At 51.0% G+C, this 16,097-nt stretch overlaps 1 protein-coding gene across 1 annotated transcript in view; it reads left to right on the top strand.

The window, feature by feature from the left end:
- LOC137436734 (calpain-3) overlaps positions 1–16,097 on the top strand; it is a 129,631-nt gene that overhangs the window by 29,714 nt on the left and 83,820 nt on the right. The window contains exons 5-8 of the mRNA XM_068130779.2: positions 11,988–12,121; positions 13,305–13,473; positions 13,611–13,829; positions 14,186–14,269. Coding sequence (XP_067986880.2) covers positions 11,988–12,121; positions 13,305–13,473; positions 13,611–13,829; positions 14,186–14,269 — 606 coding nt within the window. The remainder of the gene's footprint in view (positions 1–11,987; positions 12,122–13,304; positions 13,474–13,610; positions 13,830–14,185; positions 14,270–16,097) is intronic.

The raw sequence follows: 16,097 nt of genomic DNA, 5'->3' as shown, positions 1-16,097 counted from the left end.
CATGGAGAACCGCAGTTCCCGGACTGCAGCTCCTCCTGCAGCCTCCGTACGTCTCCGATGGCACCTCTAAACATGGTCGGTCCAAGCACAATCGTTCCCGAGGTCCAGAACGAGAACAGGCACAAGAGCGCGAGGGAGAACAACAAGGGATCCAGAGGTCGTCGAGGGCAAAAAACAAGAGAGCCAAAATGTTCGTCCGAGAGTTATTTTAACGTCGGGTCGTGACATCATCGGTGCTTCTCCACCAATGTCCGCAGGCCACCACCACCTCGTCCAGCTCTCCACCAATCAGTGCGCCACTTCTTGCTCGCCCTTCTCTCTGCCAATCAGTTGGTGCCTTCTTGCTCCACCCTTCTCTCTGCCAATCAGAAGCCCTGGCCAATCACGGCTCCTCGAGACGTGTCTTCACGGATCTTTCGTCCTTTCCAGTCGGGGTAATCAGCCCAAGTGCGTGGTAATCAGCCCAATCATCCCAATCAGCCCAATCTGGGTGCCGGTTAGTTTTATTATTTAGTGTGGTTTAATTAACGGGCATTTCCTGTGCTACTGTCTATGGTGCGGTGCCATAAGGGACAAAGGATGTAAATTACTGAGGTTTGACGAACAGGGGAATTAACATAATCCCGATCCTAGTTAACATGCCCCTTTCCTCATAATGGGGACGAAGACGCACCATTATCCGACATTCAGCTAAACAAAACGTATTACATGGTGATGGTTCTTACCCGACATCCAGAGCATGTTAATTCATACAAATCTACCTGACTACATATCACTACCCCACCGACATAACAATATGGTATATTTTATTTGATTATGTGGAATATCTTCAATTTTTCAATTTGGTTAAAGTTATTTGAATCATTATTTTGTGGATGAACCTATTCTCTCCATCTTAGTAATGCAGCATGAGTCAGGAATAACTGAGTGTTCTGTTGTCATGGGTTGGTATAGCAACCAAACATCCAGATAAAGTTGTTTATTTAAGTGGTACCCCTGAGTTCAATGACAAGCTAATGTAACTGGGCATGCACCATTTGGTTTGTGCAAATGTTTTTACACGTTGAGATTAATTTGAAAAAATCAGATATTCTCACTTTCAGATCTTGCATTCCCACAAATCAATTTTTACTTTCCCCACCAAAGGTGAATGGAGTTTTGTTTTCACCCCTATCTGTCTGTTTGTCTGATTGTGAACAAGATATCTCAAAAAGTTGTGGACGGATTCGGACTAAATTTGGCAGAGAGGTAGCGTATGTGACCAGGACTAAATGTTTCGATTTTGGTGAAGATCCGGATCCGGATCCAGCTATAAGAATTTATGAAGTGATTCTTCACCAATGAGAGATCGGTTGAAAAGCGTTTATACAACATGATACTTAAAAAAGTTATGGACGAGTTATGAATAAACCTGGTGGACGAGTTGGTTCGGTGACAAGAACGAACTGATTCGATTTTGGTCCAGGTCCGAATCCAGATTCGGCCTATCAGTGGGATAGAAACCATAAACTGTTCCGCCTGGCGGAAGTATGAGCTCTACAGAGTGACGTTCTAGTTACCCCCGCCACCAAAGGTGGATGGACGTTATGTTTTCACCCCTGTCTGTCTCTCCGTTTGTGAACAAGATATCTCAAAAAGTTGTGGACGGATTCGGACGAAATTTGGCATAGATGTAGCGAATGTGACACGGACGAAATGATTAGATTTTGGTGAAGATCCGGATTCGGATCCGGCTAGTAGAATTTTTAAAGTGATTCTTTACTATTGGGGGATAGGGCCAAAAACTATACATAGCAGGGTATCTCAAAAAGTTGTGGACGATTTTGGACGAAACTTGGTGGACAGGTTGTGCGTGTGACAAGGAAGAGTCGATTCAGTTTTCGTGAAGATCCGGATCCGGATCCAGCTAGTAGAATTTTTAAAGTGATTCTTCACCATTGAGTGATATGGCCAACCAGGCGGGGGTATGCTCTCTACTGAGTGCCGTTCTAGTTCATAAATGTTTTGCAAAATGACTTCAATTGTATGACACCGTGCTTCAGATGCATTGAGCTCCTTTATTTGCCAAGGTATGTTTGGTGGGCTCTTTTCCGATTTCACATTCTCTTCCATTTCCTCCTCAACATAGGGGTTCGTTTCATATACGAGATTTATTGACCGCAATTTTTCGTCAAATACTTTCAGAATATATCTGCACGTGAAGCGAAAAGCGGAGTTAAGCAATTGGTTAATGTCTGTCCATCCATCTGTCTTATCAGTTTATGATCGAGGAACAACTTGGTTAAATCTCACACTCTTACTATGTCTCTCCGAAAAGATCGACTGGACAACCCTCCCATCTACTTTCTCAACAATCCTCTCCAAGAAGTTCTGTCGCTCAAGCTTTTGGGTCTCACTATCTGCCATGATCTTTCTTGGGAAAACCACATTTCCAAGCTGGCCTCCAAAGCCAATCGCCGACTGGGCATCCTCCGTCGTGCGAAGTCCTTCCTAGGCACACCTGAGCTCCTCACCACATACAAGGCTTTCATCCGCAGCTCAATGGAATACTGTTCTCCCCTATGGGCCGGTGCTCCTGCCTCACACCTGGCTCGGCTTCACGCTGTTGAATCCAAAGCTTTCAGAATCATTGGAATCTCCCGCGATGAAGCTATCTCTGAGGGCCTTTCACTCACTCACCGCAGGCAGGTAGGTGGTCTTTCTGTCTTCTACCGACTCCTCTCCGGCCTTGCTCTCCCAGCTCTCTCTGTGCTCTGTCCCCCAAATATTCCTACAGGTCGCACAAGATCTGCCAGCCACCCTCTGATGGTTAAACTGCCGAAATCTCGGCTCTCTGCTCACCTTCACTCTTTCATTCCTCTTTTCTCCCGCCTCTGGAACAAACTCCCACACTCACTTCAATCACACTCCTCCCTCCAGGTCTTCAAAACAGCTGTTCACCACCATCTCTTATCTTCCCCCATCCAAAACCTTGATCTTTTCTACCCCCACTAATTCACCCCAGATCCACCTTGTTTGAAATTCCAACTTCTTTCCTGGAAGTCTTGGCAGTGTCCATATGTTTTATACCTCTCCCACCCCCCCCCCCCCTTCCCATGCCTTCCCCCCAAAGCCCTCTCCCTCCCACAGTTCTCTCGATGTCTCCATGTCTCTCGGTCCCTGCTCTCAAATGTTGTGTTTGTGTCCTTCCCCCTCTCTCCCCATCTTGTCTACCGCTCCCGAAGTAAGAGTGGTGTATAACACATTACCACTGCTTCAATAGCACTAAACCTCCAGATTTTAAAATCTTTTAAAAAATTTAAATCATTATTTTATTAAAATTGATGGTGGTCAGAGTGGAATATGGGAGGGACGGATAGTTGTGGCATGGGTGGTGATACAGAGGCAAATGATGTGTTATGTCAGTGTATGGGCCACAAATGGGAATGACTGCGGCAGAGAAGCAGGAATTCAGAGACGCACTGGAGAGGATGATGAGAATGGTTGAGATGGAGGTGATGCTGTGCATTGTGGGGGACTTTAACGTCCATTGGAGAGTAACAGAGCCGAGTGAAGAGAAATGTGTTGGTAAATTTGGATGGGGAACGAGGAAGGAGACGATCAAGAGCTTGTGGATCTGGTGGCAAAGAATGGAATGGCCATAGCTGGTTCATTCTTTCAAAAGCGGAAAAGCCACAAGATTATCTATAGGAGTGGACAGCACAGAACAGAACTGGATTTGGGGGTTGTAAGGAAGCAAAAGTTGTGGAAGGTTCAGGATTGTAAGACAGTGGCAGGAGAGCATGTTACCACGCAGTACAAGCCTATGGTGTTTGTGGTGAGGATTAAGAAAAGGACAGATTTTAAGAGCAGGGGTCGGAAGGTTATTCGGTGGTGGAAGTGTAGGGGAAATGTCGCCGTAGAGTACAAGGAAAGGATGTGGGCCAGGTATGAGCAACTTAGCAAAGAAGCGGAATGTTTGAAGGAGGAGTGGAAGAAGTAGGGAGAGACGTTTAAGGGAATTGCAGAAGTTTGGTGTGGAAGGACATCAGGATCGTTGCATCGTCGAGGGATAGAAACCAGGTATGGTGGACGGAGGAAGTAGTGAAGGTAGTTGGTGAAAAGAAGGAGGTTTGGAAGAGGATAGAGAAGATCAAGGATAGAGGGGGGCAGCCAGATGTGGCGTTGCTGCACCTGTACGGGCAGAAGAAGAGAGCAGCAAGGAGAGCTGTGGATAAGGTAAGGAATTATATGGAGAATGAGGTGTATAACAAGTTGGAAGAGGATGGTGGGAGGAAGAAGATCTATAAATTGGCTCATGACAGGGATGGAGATAGCAAGGACATGAGTAGGGGAGGTGATTATGGCAGGCTAGTGACAGAGAGGGGGGAAGCATTGAAGGTGTTAGAAGGATATTTCAAGGAGCTGTTGAACTGGGAAGGAAGCAATGGCGAGCTGGAGCTACCGACTTATGTGGAGGAGAAAGTGGAGTTGGTGGAGATCACGGAGAGAAGGTGCAGGGACAGCATTGAAGAAGATGAACAAAGGAATAGCACCAGGCATTGATGAGGTGTGTTCAGAGATGATAATTCCAGCAGGAGAAGTCGGAGTCAGGTGGGCGAAGAGGTTGTTGAATGTATGTATCTGAGAGGGTTAGATTCCGGAAGATTGGAGGACAGAGTTAATTGTGCCGATATGGAAGGGAAAGGGGGATGTTCAACATCCGGGGAAGTACAGGGACATTACGCTCCTTAATCATGTCATGAAGGTGCTGGAGAGAGTTCTGGACGGGAGGATAGGGAAGAGAGTGGAGATGGAGATCAGAGAAGAGCAGCAGGGATTTAGAAAGGGTAGGGGGATGACGGATTGGATGTCGATCATGCTGTGACAGCTGGTGGAGAAGAAGTTGGAGGTGCAAGGTGAAATGGCTTTGGGATTTGTGGACCTGGAGAAGGCCTACAACACTGTCCCAAGAGAGATGGTGAAGGGGACACTGAGATGGATGAAAGTACCAGAAGCAGAAGTTAGGTTGGTGGAAGGGATGTACAAGGTAATGAAGGGAAGAGTTTTGGTTGGTCCTGGTATAACGGAGGAGTTCTGCTTGAATATCAGTTTGAGGCAGGGAAGCGTTCTCAGCCTACTCCAGTTTATCATGGTGATGGAGCTGGTAAGCAGGAAGTGAACATGAAGGGTAGTATGGGAAGGATATTGTATGTGGACGATCTGGATGTTGTGGTGCATGGAGAGTAGGTGGGAGATGCAGAAAGTACTGGGGGAGTGGAAGGAGGCATGTGGGAAGCATTGGCTGAAAATTAGCATTGAGAAGATGGAGGTGGCGTGGGTTTGGCAGCAAAGAAAATAAATAATATCAGGTTAGAGGGAAAGGAAATCAGACACGGAAATAGGTTTGAGTATCTGGGGGAACAGTGACCGGGGATGGTAAGTCGGACATAGGCAGAGGTGCGGAGGAGGATTCATGTGGGTGCAACTGCATGGAGGAAGGTGGAGGGTGTAATGGCAGACAGAAAGATTTCAAGGAGATTGAAAGGAAAGGTCCTGATGTCATGTGTAACACTGGCCTACCTTATGGTCTGGAGATGGTGGCACTGACAGAGAGACAACAACAGAGGCTGCAGGTTTGTGAGAACAGCTGTCAGGAGGATTGTGGGAGTGAAGCGGGTTCCGTCTGGCCACTCAGCCAAAAAGCCCAGATCGGTGGAGTGTTGCAGTGATGGTTGTCCTTCTGGAAGTGTCTCCCATCTCCACACAGGATCTCTGGAGCTCAGCCAGAGTGACCATCGGGTTCTTGGTCACCTCTCTTACCAAGGCCCTTCTCCCCGGATTGCTCAGTTTGGCCGGGCGGCCAGCTCTCGGAAGAGTCCTGGTTGTTCCAAACTTCTTCCATTTAAGAATTATGGAGGCCACTGTGCTCTTGGGAACCTTCAATGCAGCAGAAATTTTTTGTAGGCTTCCCCAGATCTGTGCCTCGACACAATCCTGTCTCTGAGCTCTGCAGACAGTTCCTTCGACATCATGGCTTGGATTTTGCTCTGATATGCATTGTCAGCTATGAGACCTTATATAGACAGGTGTGTGCCTTTCCAAATCATGTCCAATCAATTGAATTTGCCACAGATGGACTCCAATCAAGGTGTAGAAACATCTCAAAGATGATCAAGAGAAATGGGAGGCACCTGAGCTAAATTTCAAGTGTCATAGCAAAGGGTCTGAATACTTAGGACAATGTGATATTTCAGTTTTTTCTTTTTAATAAATTTGCAAAACTTTCTAAAATCCTGTTTTCTCTTTGTCGTTATGGGGTATTGAGTGTAGATTGATGAGGGAAAAGATGAATTTAAACGATTTCAGCATGAGGCTGCAACATAACAAAATGTGAAAAAAGTGATGGGGTCTGAATACTTTCTGAATGCACTGTATGTCCCATGTTGATATATGTCCCATCACATATTAATAATCATCTCTATGGTCCCTTCACTTTGCCTTGCTTGGCCCTCGCCGGTTTGGACAGGAAGGACAGAACCTATGCAACACCTTATTCTAGCTATCACTTCTGCGTACAACAGCACCTTCCAATGGCATCTTCCTCTTCATTCGTGTGCAGCACAAGGCCACGGGGTAGCATCATTGGCTGAGGTATGGCTGTGCCGTTGATGCAATGCCCTCTGCTGGTTTGGGCAGGAATTTTATAATTTGTTCAGGGTGCCAGCGATAGCTCACCTACTCTTTGCTAAGGACACCATGGGATCTTTATCGTTCACCAACGCAGACGGGACTCCGGTTTATTGTCCATCAAAGGGACTGCACACCAATGATGAATCACCCTGCACGTGAAGCGCACAGATGACAGTATATAACTGGGTCGGGATTCGAGCCCAGGCTAGACAGCTTCAAGGTGAGTGTGCGTACCTATAAGCCATCACGTCAGCCTTTCAACAGCAAACAAAAAAACAGGACAACTTTGCCTAAACATGATCCGTCCTTATTGTAGGTAAAAAATGATCCTACGTGAGCACACCATCCATGCTATAAGGCCTTACACATTACTAACTACCCTACGCCCCCACAAACATAGCAGTATTTTCGCTTTTGCCATAAGCAGTTCCAGGTATTTTAGCCACAATGAATACTCTTTAATATAATTGACTTTAAGCCTCAGAGTAAAGGATCAAGTATTGTGACGTCATCAGACTAAACTTTTTATTTATATTTACATATGATTATTTCTACCTTTCTATTATACTGTGGTGGACACAAAAGCCCACTGGCGTGGTGACATCATTCCACGCACGAAGTGGGCGGTGGCCACGCCCGAGGGGTAGGCGTGGCCTCATGATATACACCGGGCGACCAGGCACCAGCCGTCCAGCCCGGAGGAGTAGAGTGTTACAGTGTAGTCTTACAATAAAGACATTTATATGTTACCGCTTGTCCGCTTCCTCCTTGCTCACAAGCAGCGCGCGTAACGCCGCGCTTTACTGGTGACCCTCGACGTTGGATCTGCCGGAGCGATCCTTCCACACGCGACGCCATCGCCATGGCCGCCTTCGTCAAACTTCCGGAATTTTGGGAGGCTCAGGCCGAAGTCTGGTTCGTCCAGGCCGAAGCCCAATTTCAGCTTCGGCGCCTCACCAACGACGACCTGCGCTACTGCCATGTCGTCGCCTCCCTCGGGCCCGGCACGGCCGCTCGAGTTGTGTCCGTCCTTCGCCACCCACCGGACGGCCACAAGTACGAGGCACTCAAGCGGCTACTCCTAGCCACGTTCGGCCTCACGGACGACGCACGGGCCGATCGCCTCCTGGATCTCCCCGAGCTCGGTGAGATGCGCCCGTCGGTCCGAATGGACCATATGCTGTCACTGTTGGGCGACGAAGCCCCCGGTTCGCTATTCCGGGCGCTTTTCCGTCGCCAACTTCCAGCGCAGGTTCGCCTCGCGTTGGCCGGGACCGGGCTAACGGAACCCCGAGCATTGGCGGCCGAGGCGGACAAGTACTTCGCCGCTTCGGACACGCGGGCGAGCGTTGGCGTGGCCGTCACGGCCTTCGACGCTGATGTTCCACAGCATCATCTTCTACAGCACGCTGATGTTCCACAGCATCATCTTCTACAGCACGCTGATGTTCCACAGCATCATCTTCTACAGCACGCTGATGTTCCACAGCATCATCTTCTACAGCACGCTGTGGTTCAGCAGCATGCTGATACGCACCTCGTGAACGCCGCCACGCCCCGCCCACCGCCGCGGCGAAAACCGCCACCGCGGGGAAACCCGTCGACTCCACCGGCCTGGCGGAGCCAGCCGCGCTCCTCCAGCTCCACCACCTGGTGCTGGTTCCACGCCAAGTTCGGCCACGAAGCTCGGCGGTGTCATCCGCCGTGCTCCTTCAACGGGTCGGGAAACGCCCGGGCCGGCGCTCAATTGTGGCGATGAGCGCCGGCCGTTCGAGCAGCCTGCTGTTCATAACGGACACCTTCTCCGGGCGCCGTTACCTGTGCGACACGGGAGCACAGGTGAGTGACATTCCCGCCGGCACGTCAGACAAGCACGCCGCGGGTGGGGGCCCCGCGCTGCTTGCCGCGAACGGGACGCCCATCCGTACGTACGGAAAACGCTGCCTCTCTCTGCGGTTTGGAGGGCAGGTTTTCCGATGGACGTTCGTCACCGCCGACGTGCCCATGGCACTGCTTGGCGCGGACTTCCTGTGCGCTAATGGGCTCCTGGTCGACGTCAAGCGCAGACGGCTTGTCCAGGCCGAGACGTTCAGCTCGCTCGCATGTGCGTTGCCCAGCTCAACGAGCGGCTTGCCAAGCGGCTTGCCGAACGATTCGGTTCCGGCCACGTTGGTCTGTACGCTTCCGGCAGCGGACGCATTCACCCGCCTCCTCGCCGGCTTCCCGACCCTCACGTGGCCCACCTTCTCGGCGGGGGCCGTCAAGCACGGGGTGGCCCATCACATCCCCACCGTCGGGCCACCGGTCTACGCCCGGGCACGCCGCCTCGAGCCGACGAAGCTGGCGGTGGCAAAAGCGGAGTTCGCTACCCTGGAGCGACTCGGCATCGTTCGGCGCTCAGAGAGCGCTTGGGCGTCGCCGCTGCACATCGTGCCGAAGCCCGGCGGGGGATGGCGACCGTGCGGGGACTATCGCCGTCTCAATGACGCCACGACTCCCGACCGCTACCCCGTCCCCCACATTCAGGACTTTTCCGCCCGTTTGGCGGGCAGGTCCTTCTTCTCGAAGGTGGACCTCATACGCGGCTACCATCAGGTCCCCGTCAGGCCGGAGGACGTCCCGAAGACGGCGGTCATCACGCCATTCGGACTCTTCGAGTTCCTGCGCATGCCCTTCGGTCTGAAGAATGCGGCTCAGGCGTTCCAGCGACTGATGGACAGCGTCCTGCGCGACTTGGATTTTGTCTACGTCTACCTGGACGATATCCTCGTCGCCAGCGCGTCCCGCGAAGAGCACCTACGCCACCTCCGCACGCTCTTCGAACGCCTGGGCCAGCATGGCCTGATTGTGAACCCCGCAAAGTGCCGGTTCGGCGCCGCCACAATCGATTTTCTGGGGCACCGTGTCACCAGGCACGGAGCCGTCCCCCTGCCGGCCAAGGTGGAGGCGGTGAAGGGGTTTCCGCGCCCCCGCACGATCAGAGGGCTGCAGGAGTTCCTGGGCATGGTGAACTTTTACCATCGGTTCCTGCCCCGTATCGCCCAGCTCCTGCGCCCCCTGCACGAAGCTCTCCGAGGTAAGCCGGGCAAAGGCGACGTTACCTGGACCGAGCAGATGGACACGGCGTTCACGGGCGCGAAGCTCGCTTTGGCTAACGCCACCATGCTCGCGCACCCGGCGCCCGATGCACCGATCGCCCTCACCACCGATGCCTCGGACTACGCGGTGGGTGCGGTGCACGAGCAATGGGTGCGTGGAGCTTGGCAACCGCTGGCGTTCTTTAGCCGGCAGCTTCGCCCGCCCGAACGCTGTTACAGTACCTTCGACCGCGAGTTGCTCGGACTTCACTTGGCGGTCAGGCACTTCCGCCATCTGCTCGAGGGCCGGGCGTTCACTGCCTTCGTCGACCACAAGCCGCTGATCTTCGCGATGGGCAAGGTCACCGAGCCGTGGTCGGCCCGGCAGCAGCGTCACCTCTCGGCCGTGTCCGAGTACACGACGGACATCCAGCACGTCGCGGGGAAGGACAACCCGGTTGCGGATTGCCTCTCCCGGGCCGTCGCCCACGCAGTCCACCTCGGCATCGACTATGCCCGGATGGCAGCGGACCAGGCCGCTGACCCCGACGTCCAGGCCTTGCGGACCGCCGTCACGGGCCTCCGCGTCACCGAGGTGCCGTTCGACGGCGCGGGCGCGGCCCTCTTGTGCGACGTCTCCCTCGGGCATCCTCGCCCCATTGTGCCCGCGGGCTGGCAGCGCCAGGTGTTTGACGCCATCCACGGCTTGTCCCACCCGGGCGCGAGGGCCTCCCAAAGGCTGATCGCCGACAAGTTCGTCTGGCATGGCCTCCGGAAGGCCGTCCGCGGCTGGGCCAGGACGTGCCTCGCGTGCCAGCGCGCCAAGGTGCACCGGCACACCCAGGCCCCGTTGGCCCCGTTCACGGTGCCGGAACGCCGGTTTGACCACGTCCACGTGGACCTGGTGGGACCTCTGCCCCCCTCGCGGGGTTTCACCTACGTCCTCACCATGGTGGACCGCACCACCCGGTGGCCGGAGGCCGTGCCCTTGGCGTCGACAACGGCGGCCGATGTCGCGCAGGCTTTCATCGCCACCTGGGTCGCCCGGTTCGGCGCCCCCTCAGACATCTCATCCGACCGCGGCCCCCAGTTCACCTCGGAGCTCTGGGGGGCGGTTGCGCAGGGGCTCGGGGTCCGGCTGCACCGAACCACGGCCTACCACCCCCAGGCTAACGGCCTGTGTGAGCGATTTCACCGCTCATTGAAGGCCGCGCTCCGGGCCACCCTCCGCGACGGCGGCTGGGTCGACAGGCTCCCCTGGGTCCTGCTGGGCCTCCGGACGGCGCCCAAGGAGGACCTGCGCGCATCCGCGGCGGAGTTGGTCTTCGGGCAACCGCTGCGGGTGCCGGGCGAGTTCCTCCCCGACTCCACGGCACCATGGTCCGCGGCACAGCAGCGCTCCGCTCTGCAAGAGACCGCCCAGAGGTTCGCCCCGGTGCCAACGGCATGCCACGGGCACCCACCGACGCACGTCGCCCCGGAGCTTCGCACGGCGGAGTACGTCTTCGTCCGCCACGATGCCCATCGGACACCACTGCGGCCCCCGTACGACGGGCCTTTCCGCGTGCTGGAGACCGGGGCGAAGCACTTCACCCTGGACATCGGCGGTACTCCTGACCGCGTTTCGGTAGACCGCCTCAAGCCGGCCCACCTCGATGTGGACCATCCACCGCCAGTGGCCCGACCCCCACGTCGGGGCCGCCCTCCTGCGGGCGGACCCCCGGCACCGCCCAGCCCCGCCGCCACGGCGCCCCCCGGTCCTGCACCCATCCCAGGGGCAGCCAGGGGCATCCCACCTGGTATCCCTGCACCCCGGACGCCGCCGATCGCCAGGGGGCGCTTCGGCCGGGTCATTCGTCTGCCCCGCAAACTGGCCCTCCAGGTGCGCGGGAATTCTGGGGGGGCGCGTGTGGTGGACACAAAAGCCCACTGGCGTGGTGACATCATTCCACGCACGAAGTGGGCGGTGGCCACGCCCGAGGGGTAGGCGTGGCCTCATGATATACACCGGGCGACCAGCCCGGAGGAGTAGAGTGTTACAGTGTAGTCTTACAATAAAGACATTTATATGTTACCGCTTGTCCGCTTCCTCCTTGCTCACAAGCAGCGCGCGTAACGCCGCGCTTTAATACTATATTTACATTTCCAAGGTTGATTATGTATGGTAGTTGTTGATGCTTATTTCGATGCATTTTCCTCCCCCTGCCCCCGCCCCTCCCACCCCCTATCCCCCTGCAGTTTTGGCGGTTTGGGGAATGGGTTGATGTTGTGGTTGATGACAGACTTCCCACTTGCAGAAACCAACTTGTGTTTGTACATTCCATGGAAAGGAATGAGTTTTGGAGTGCATTGTTGGAAAAGGCATATGCCAAGTAAGATTTACAATCCCTTTACTGGTGAATCCTCTTTGTATGCTAAGGTCACTCATAAGCTCGTAAGAATAAAATAAATAAACCAGAAAGCATCTAAAAATGCAAGGCCAGTCTGCGTCCGTTTGTAATCAGACGTGTTCTTCTTCTTCCCTATAGTCAAAATAACGAAAACAGTTTTTACAAAATAAAATTGATGACCATGCAGCCATTACCTTTGAGCTTTAGATCTGGCTAGCTTTTGCTTTAGCTTTTGATTGGTGAATCTAGCTTTTGATTTCTAGATCTAGCTTTTGATTGCTGAATCAACCCTGTGACCCGATATGCAAATTCTTTAAATTTCAGGTCAATCGGGTGAAAACTGGTGATTTTACGCAACTTTGACCTTTGACCTTTTGATCTAACAAAAAAACAATCGGCTTTTAGCTTTTGATTGGTGAATCAATTTAGTGACCCAATATGCAAATTCTTAAAATTTCAGGTCAATTGGATTAAAATTGACGATTTTATGTGACGCTGATCTTTGAGCTTTTTGACGAAATTATTAATTTGCATTCTCCATATTATCATAACATAGCTTTGTTGAAAATTTTATGACAAAACTCAAATAGTAAAAAGGTTACAGCCTGGACAAACACACACATACAAACACACACACACACACACACACACACACACACACGTATATATACACACGTATATATACACACACACACACATACACACACACACACATACACACACACACATACAAACACACACATACACACACACACACACACACACACAAACACACATACACACACACACACACACGTATATATACACACACACACACACACACACACACAAACACACATACACACACACACACGTATATATACACACACACACACACATACACACACACACATACACACACACACACACACACATACACGCACACACATACATACATACACACACACACACACACACACACACACACACACACACACACATACACACACACACACACACACATACACATACACACCTGATTGCAAAACCCCGTCTCCTGCTGTGCAGGGAACGGACTAATAAATGTTGTTTAGGCATATTGCAGATTTCTGTAAAAATGATCAATTACAATATTGGTATATGCGGTACCTTTAACGGTTAAAAAGCCGTTTTGTGTCACGTCCAGGATACACGGCTCGTATGAAGCCCTGAAGGGAGGAAATACAACTGAAGCAATGGAGGACTTTACTGAAGGGGTTACAGAATGCTACGAACTCAGAAAGAGTCCTAAATACCTCTTCAAGATCATGAAGAAAGCTAACTTGAGACAATCTCTCATGGGTTGTTCCATTGAAGTAAGGACTTGCCAAACAAACCTGAATCTTGTTCTTTTCTTTGCTGCTTTGTCCAAATCAATTTCAATTACTTTTGTCTTTCAATAATATAAAATATTCCCGGATTTCTAATTTTGTAAAGTTTCTTTGTTGGGCAGCAGGGTGGTGTTTGCTGGCAGTGCGGGACATCTGGATATGCGGCTTTGGGACTTTTACACTCTATGATGGTGGATGAGCGCCAATGTGTTGATCATGCTCACAATGCTGATCAGAATATCCATGACTCTGATCCAGCCATTGCTGCAAAGGAAGGCTCCATGATTAATTCAGCAAATGGGATGGATGGTGCAGTCGTACCTGATGTCATCAGAGAGAAGGTGCAATTTTTTTTTTTTTGATACCCTCCAACATTGTTGGATAGGTTAATTCAGTCTTACGGTCTCTTTTAAGCCCTACAATGTATTTATTAACATACAGTATATCTCATCTGAATTCGATGTTCCAAGAAATAAATTGATGAAATCGTTTGTATTTGGGAGACAAAGACCAATTGTATCTTTGTGAAAAACCAAGTTTCTTCAACATAATAAAATGCTTCAACCTTTAATGTTGACATCTTAATGTTATCAAAACAGTTTTCAAAATGGCTTTTAAAATAATGAGTGTTTTTTTTACTTTTGACCTCCGTACTACTGTTAGACATTAATCGGAGTGTTTTTGGTGATCATTCTAGAGTACAAAGCCACTTATGGCAGAATCCAGAACAGCAATGGGACTGGTGCGGAATCACGCATATGCTGTAACTGGAGTAGACGAGGTATATTTACTACAATGACATTGGTATTTATTTGCATTCATACTCAGCAAGCTCCTTTGTTGTGTTCCCTAAACAAGTCTTATTTTCCATTTTTCTTTCATCTATAACACCTTTATTTTTAGTTTTCTAGCAAAGAAACCTCAAGTTCTTCCACAAGCTTTTCTGTGCTTAAACAAGCATCGTAAATATGACTGAATAATATACTTTCATATATGCATATAATATTATTATGAATTTTGGGGTAGTGATATATATAGATTTAGGTAGATCTGCATAGGTAGGTGCTCCGACTGTCGTGATATTGATATATAAGTGATATATACATGATCCCACATGTAATAAGTTCTGTCTAGGCGGTTTGTTCGTGTAAGTGTATCTTTTGATCATACAAGGATGATCGTTGTGTTAGATAGAGTAGGTATTATGTTAATTCCCCTGTGTGTCAGACCTGGTGATCATCCCTGTGTCCCGTATGGCAACGCACCATAGACATTAGTTAGGCCCATTAGTTACACCACACACACTACTTAAATCCCCCCCCCCCCCTCCATAATAACAATAAGACTAACCGGAACCCAGATTGACGCACTTGGGCTGACAAACCCGACTTGGCAGACACACATTGCTCAGGCAGGCTGAGGACACGCCCACCTCGCGAGGGATTGATCGAGGGGTTTGGTGGGGAGATCACACCATTGGACAAGACACCACCAATAGGGAGACGAGGTAGGATGAAGCTTGTGATTGGTCAAGGCAGGGGCAAGAAGCTGGCCATTGATTGGTGGAAGGAAGCAACAAACTGATTGGCCACAGACTGATGGCATGAGAGAGAAGTGACGCGGCCATTGGTAGATAATTGAGCCTGTGATGTTGGCCGGCAGGGATTGGGAGAGAGAGAGAGAGAGAGAGAGAGAGAGAGAGAGAGATGAGAGAGATGACGTCACGAGGGGTTGATAAAAACTGAAGAGAGACCGACATTTTCCTCTCTTGCGCTGGACCTTCTGAGTAGGTCCAGCCTGCCCTGGACTTCCCTTGCATTCCGCTAAATTGTCTGGCCTTCGGACTTTGGTGGAGAGACGGTTGAGCAAGCACGAAGAGTTGGATTCTCCGTGCAAGCGACGGGCATACCAGCGCGGCTTGTCACTGCAGCATGGAGAAGCAGGGGCGAATGGGACGCCCAGTGAGGCCTAGAAGCGAGGAGTGAGAGGTCCCTGCCAACGGAGGCCTGCTTCGCGCCAACGACCGGGCAGCCCCGCCAACACCAGAGCTGCGTCCGGATTGCGTGCTCGAGTTTGGCGACTTTGACGAGAACACACCAGCCAGTTGAGATAAGTGCAATAGATCATGCACAACGCTTCTTTTCATTTATTTTCCCTTCGTCCGTGTGATACGTCTGGTGTGAGGGATCCCAATTTAGGACATTTATTTACCGTCGCGTTCTTGTTCTCGGGTTCCGTTAATAAAACTATTATTTTTGTACATTTAATTCCGCATTCGTTTAGTTTATTTCCTGCAGGTTTGAAGACTGCTCGGGATCGTCAGGTAAAAGCTGCTGGCCTCTTCTTCTTCTCTCTTGCTCTCGCGCATAGATAGTAAGTCCGTATTTGATCGTCACCTCAAATTAACGCTCGAATTGCCATCCGTGATTTCCCGGTCTTCACCGAGGGGGATCACGTGACAATATAATATAGTATTGTGGAAATGACTCCGAGTTGGTTAAATATGCTTAATACAGTGTGGTTATTTCCTTAAAGTGAATTTCTTGCATAAACGTAAAGTACAAGTATTTGCGGCATGAGTATTTCCAGGAGAATGGGATATGCCCCAT

Source organism: Myxine glutinosa, chromosome 11, assembly GCF_964187855.1.
Source record: "Myxine glutinosa chromosome 11, kmMyxGlut1.1, whole genome shotgun sequence".
NCBI classification, from domain to species: domain Eukaryota; kingdom Metazoa; phylum Chordata; class Myxini; order Myxiniformes; family Myxinidae; genus Myxine; species Myxine glutinosa.
The sequence above is the reverse complement of the archived record's forward strand: the minus strand, read 5'-3'. Positions and strand labels throughout refer to the sequence as shown.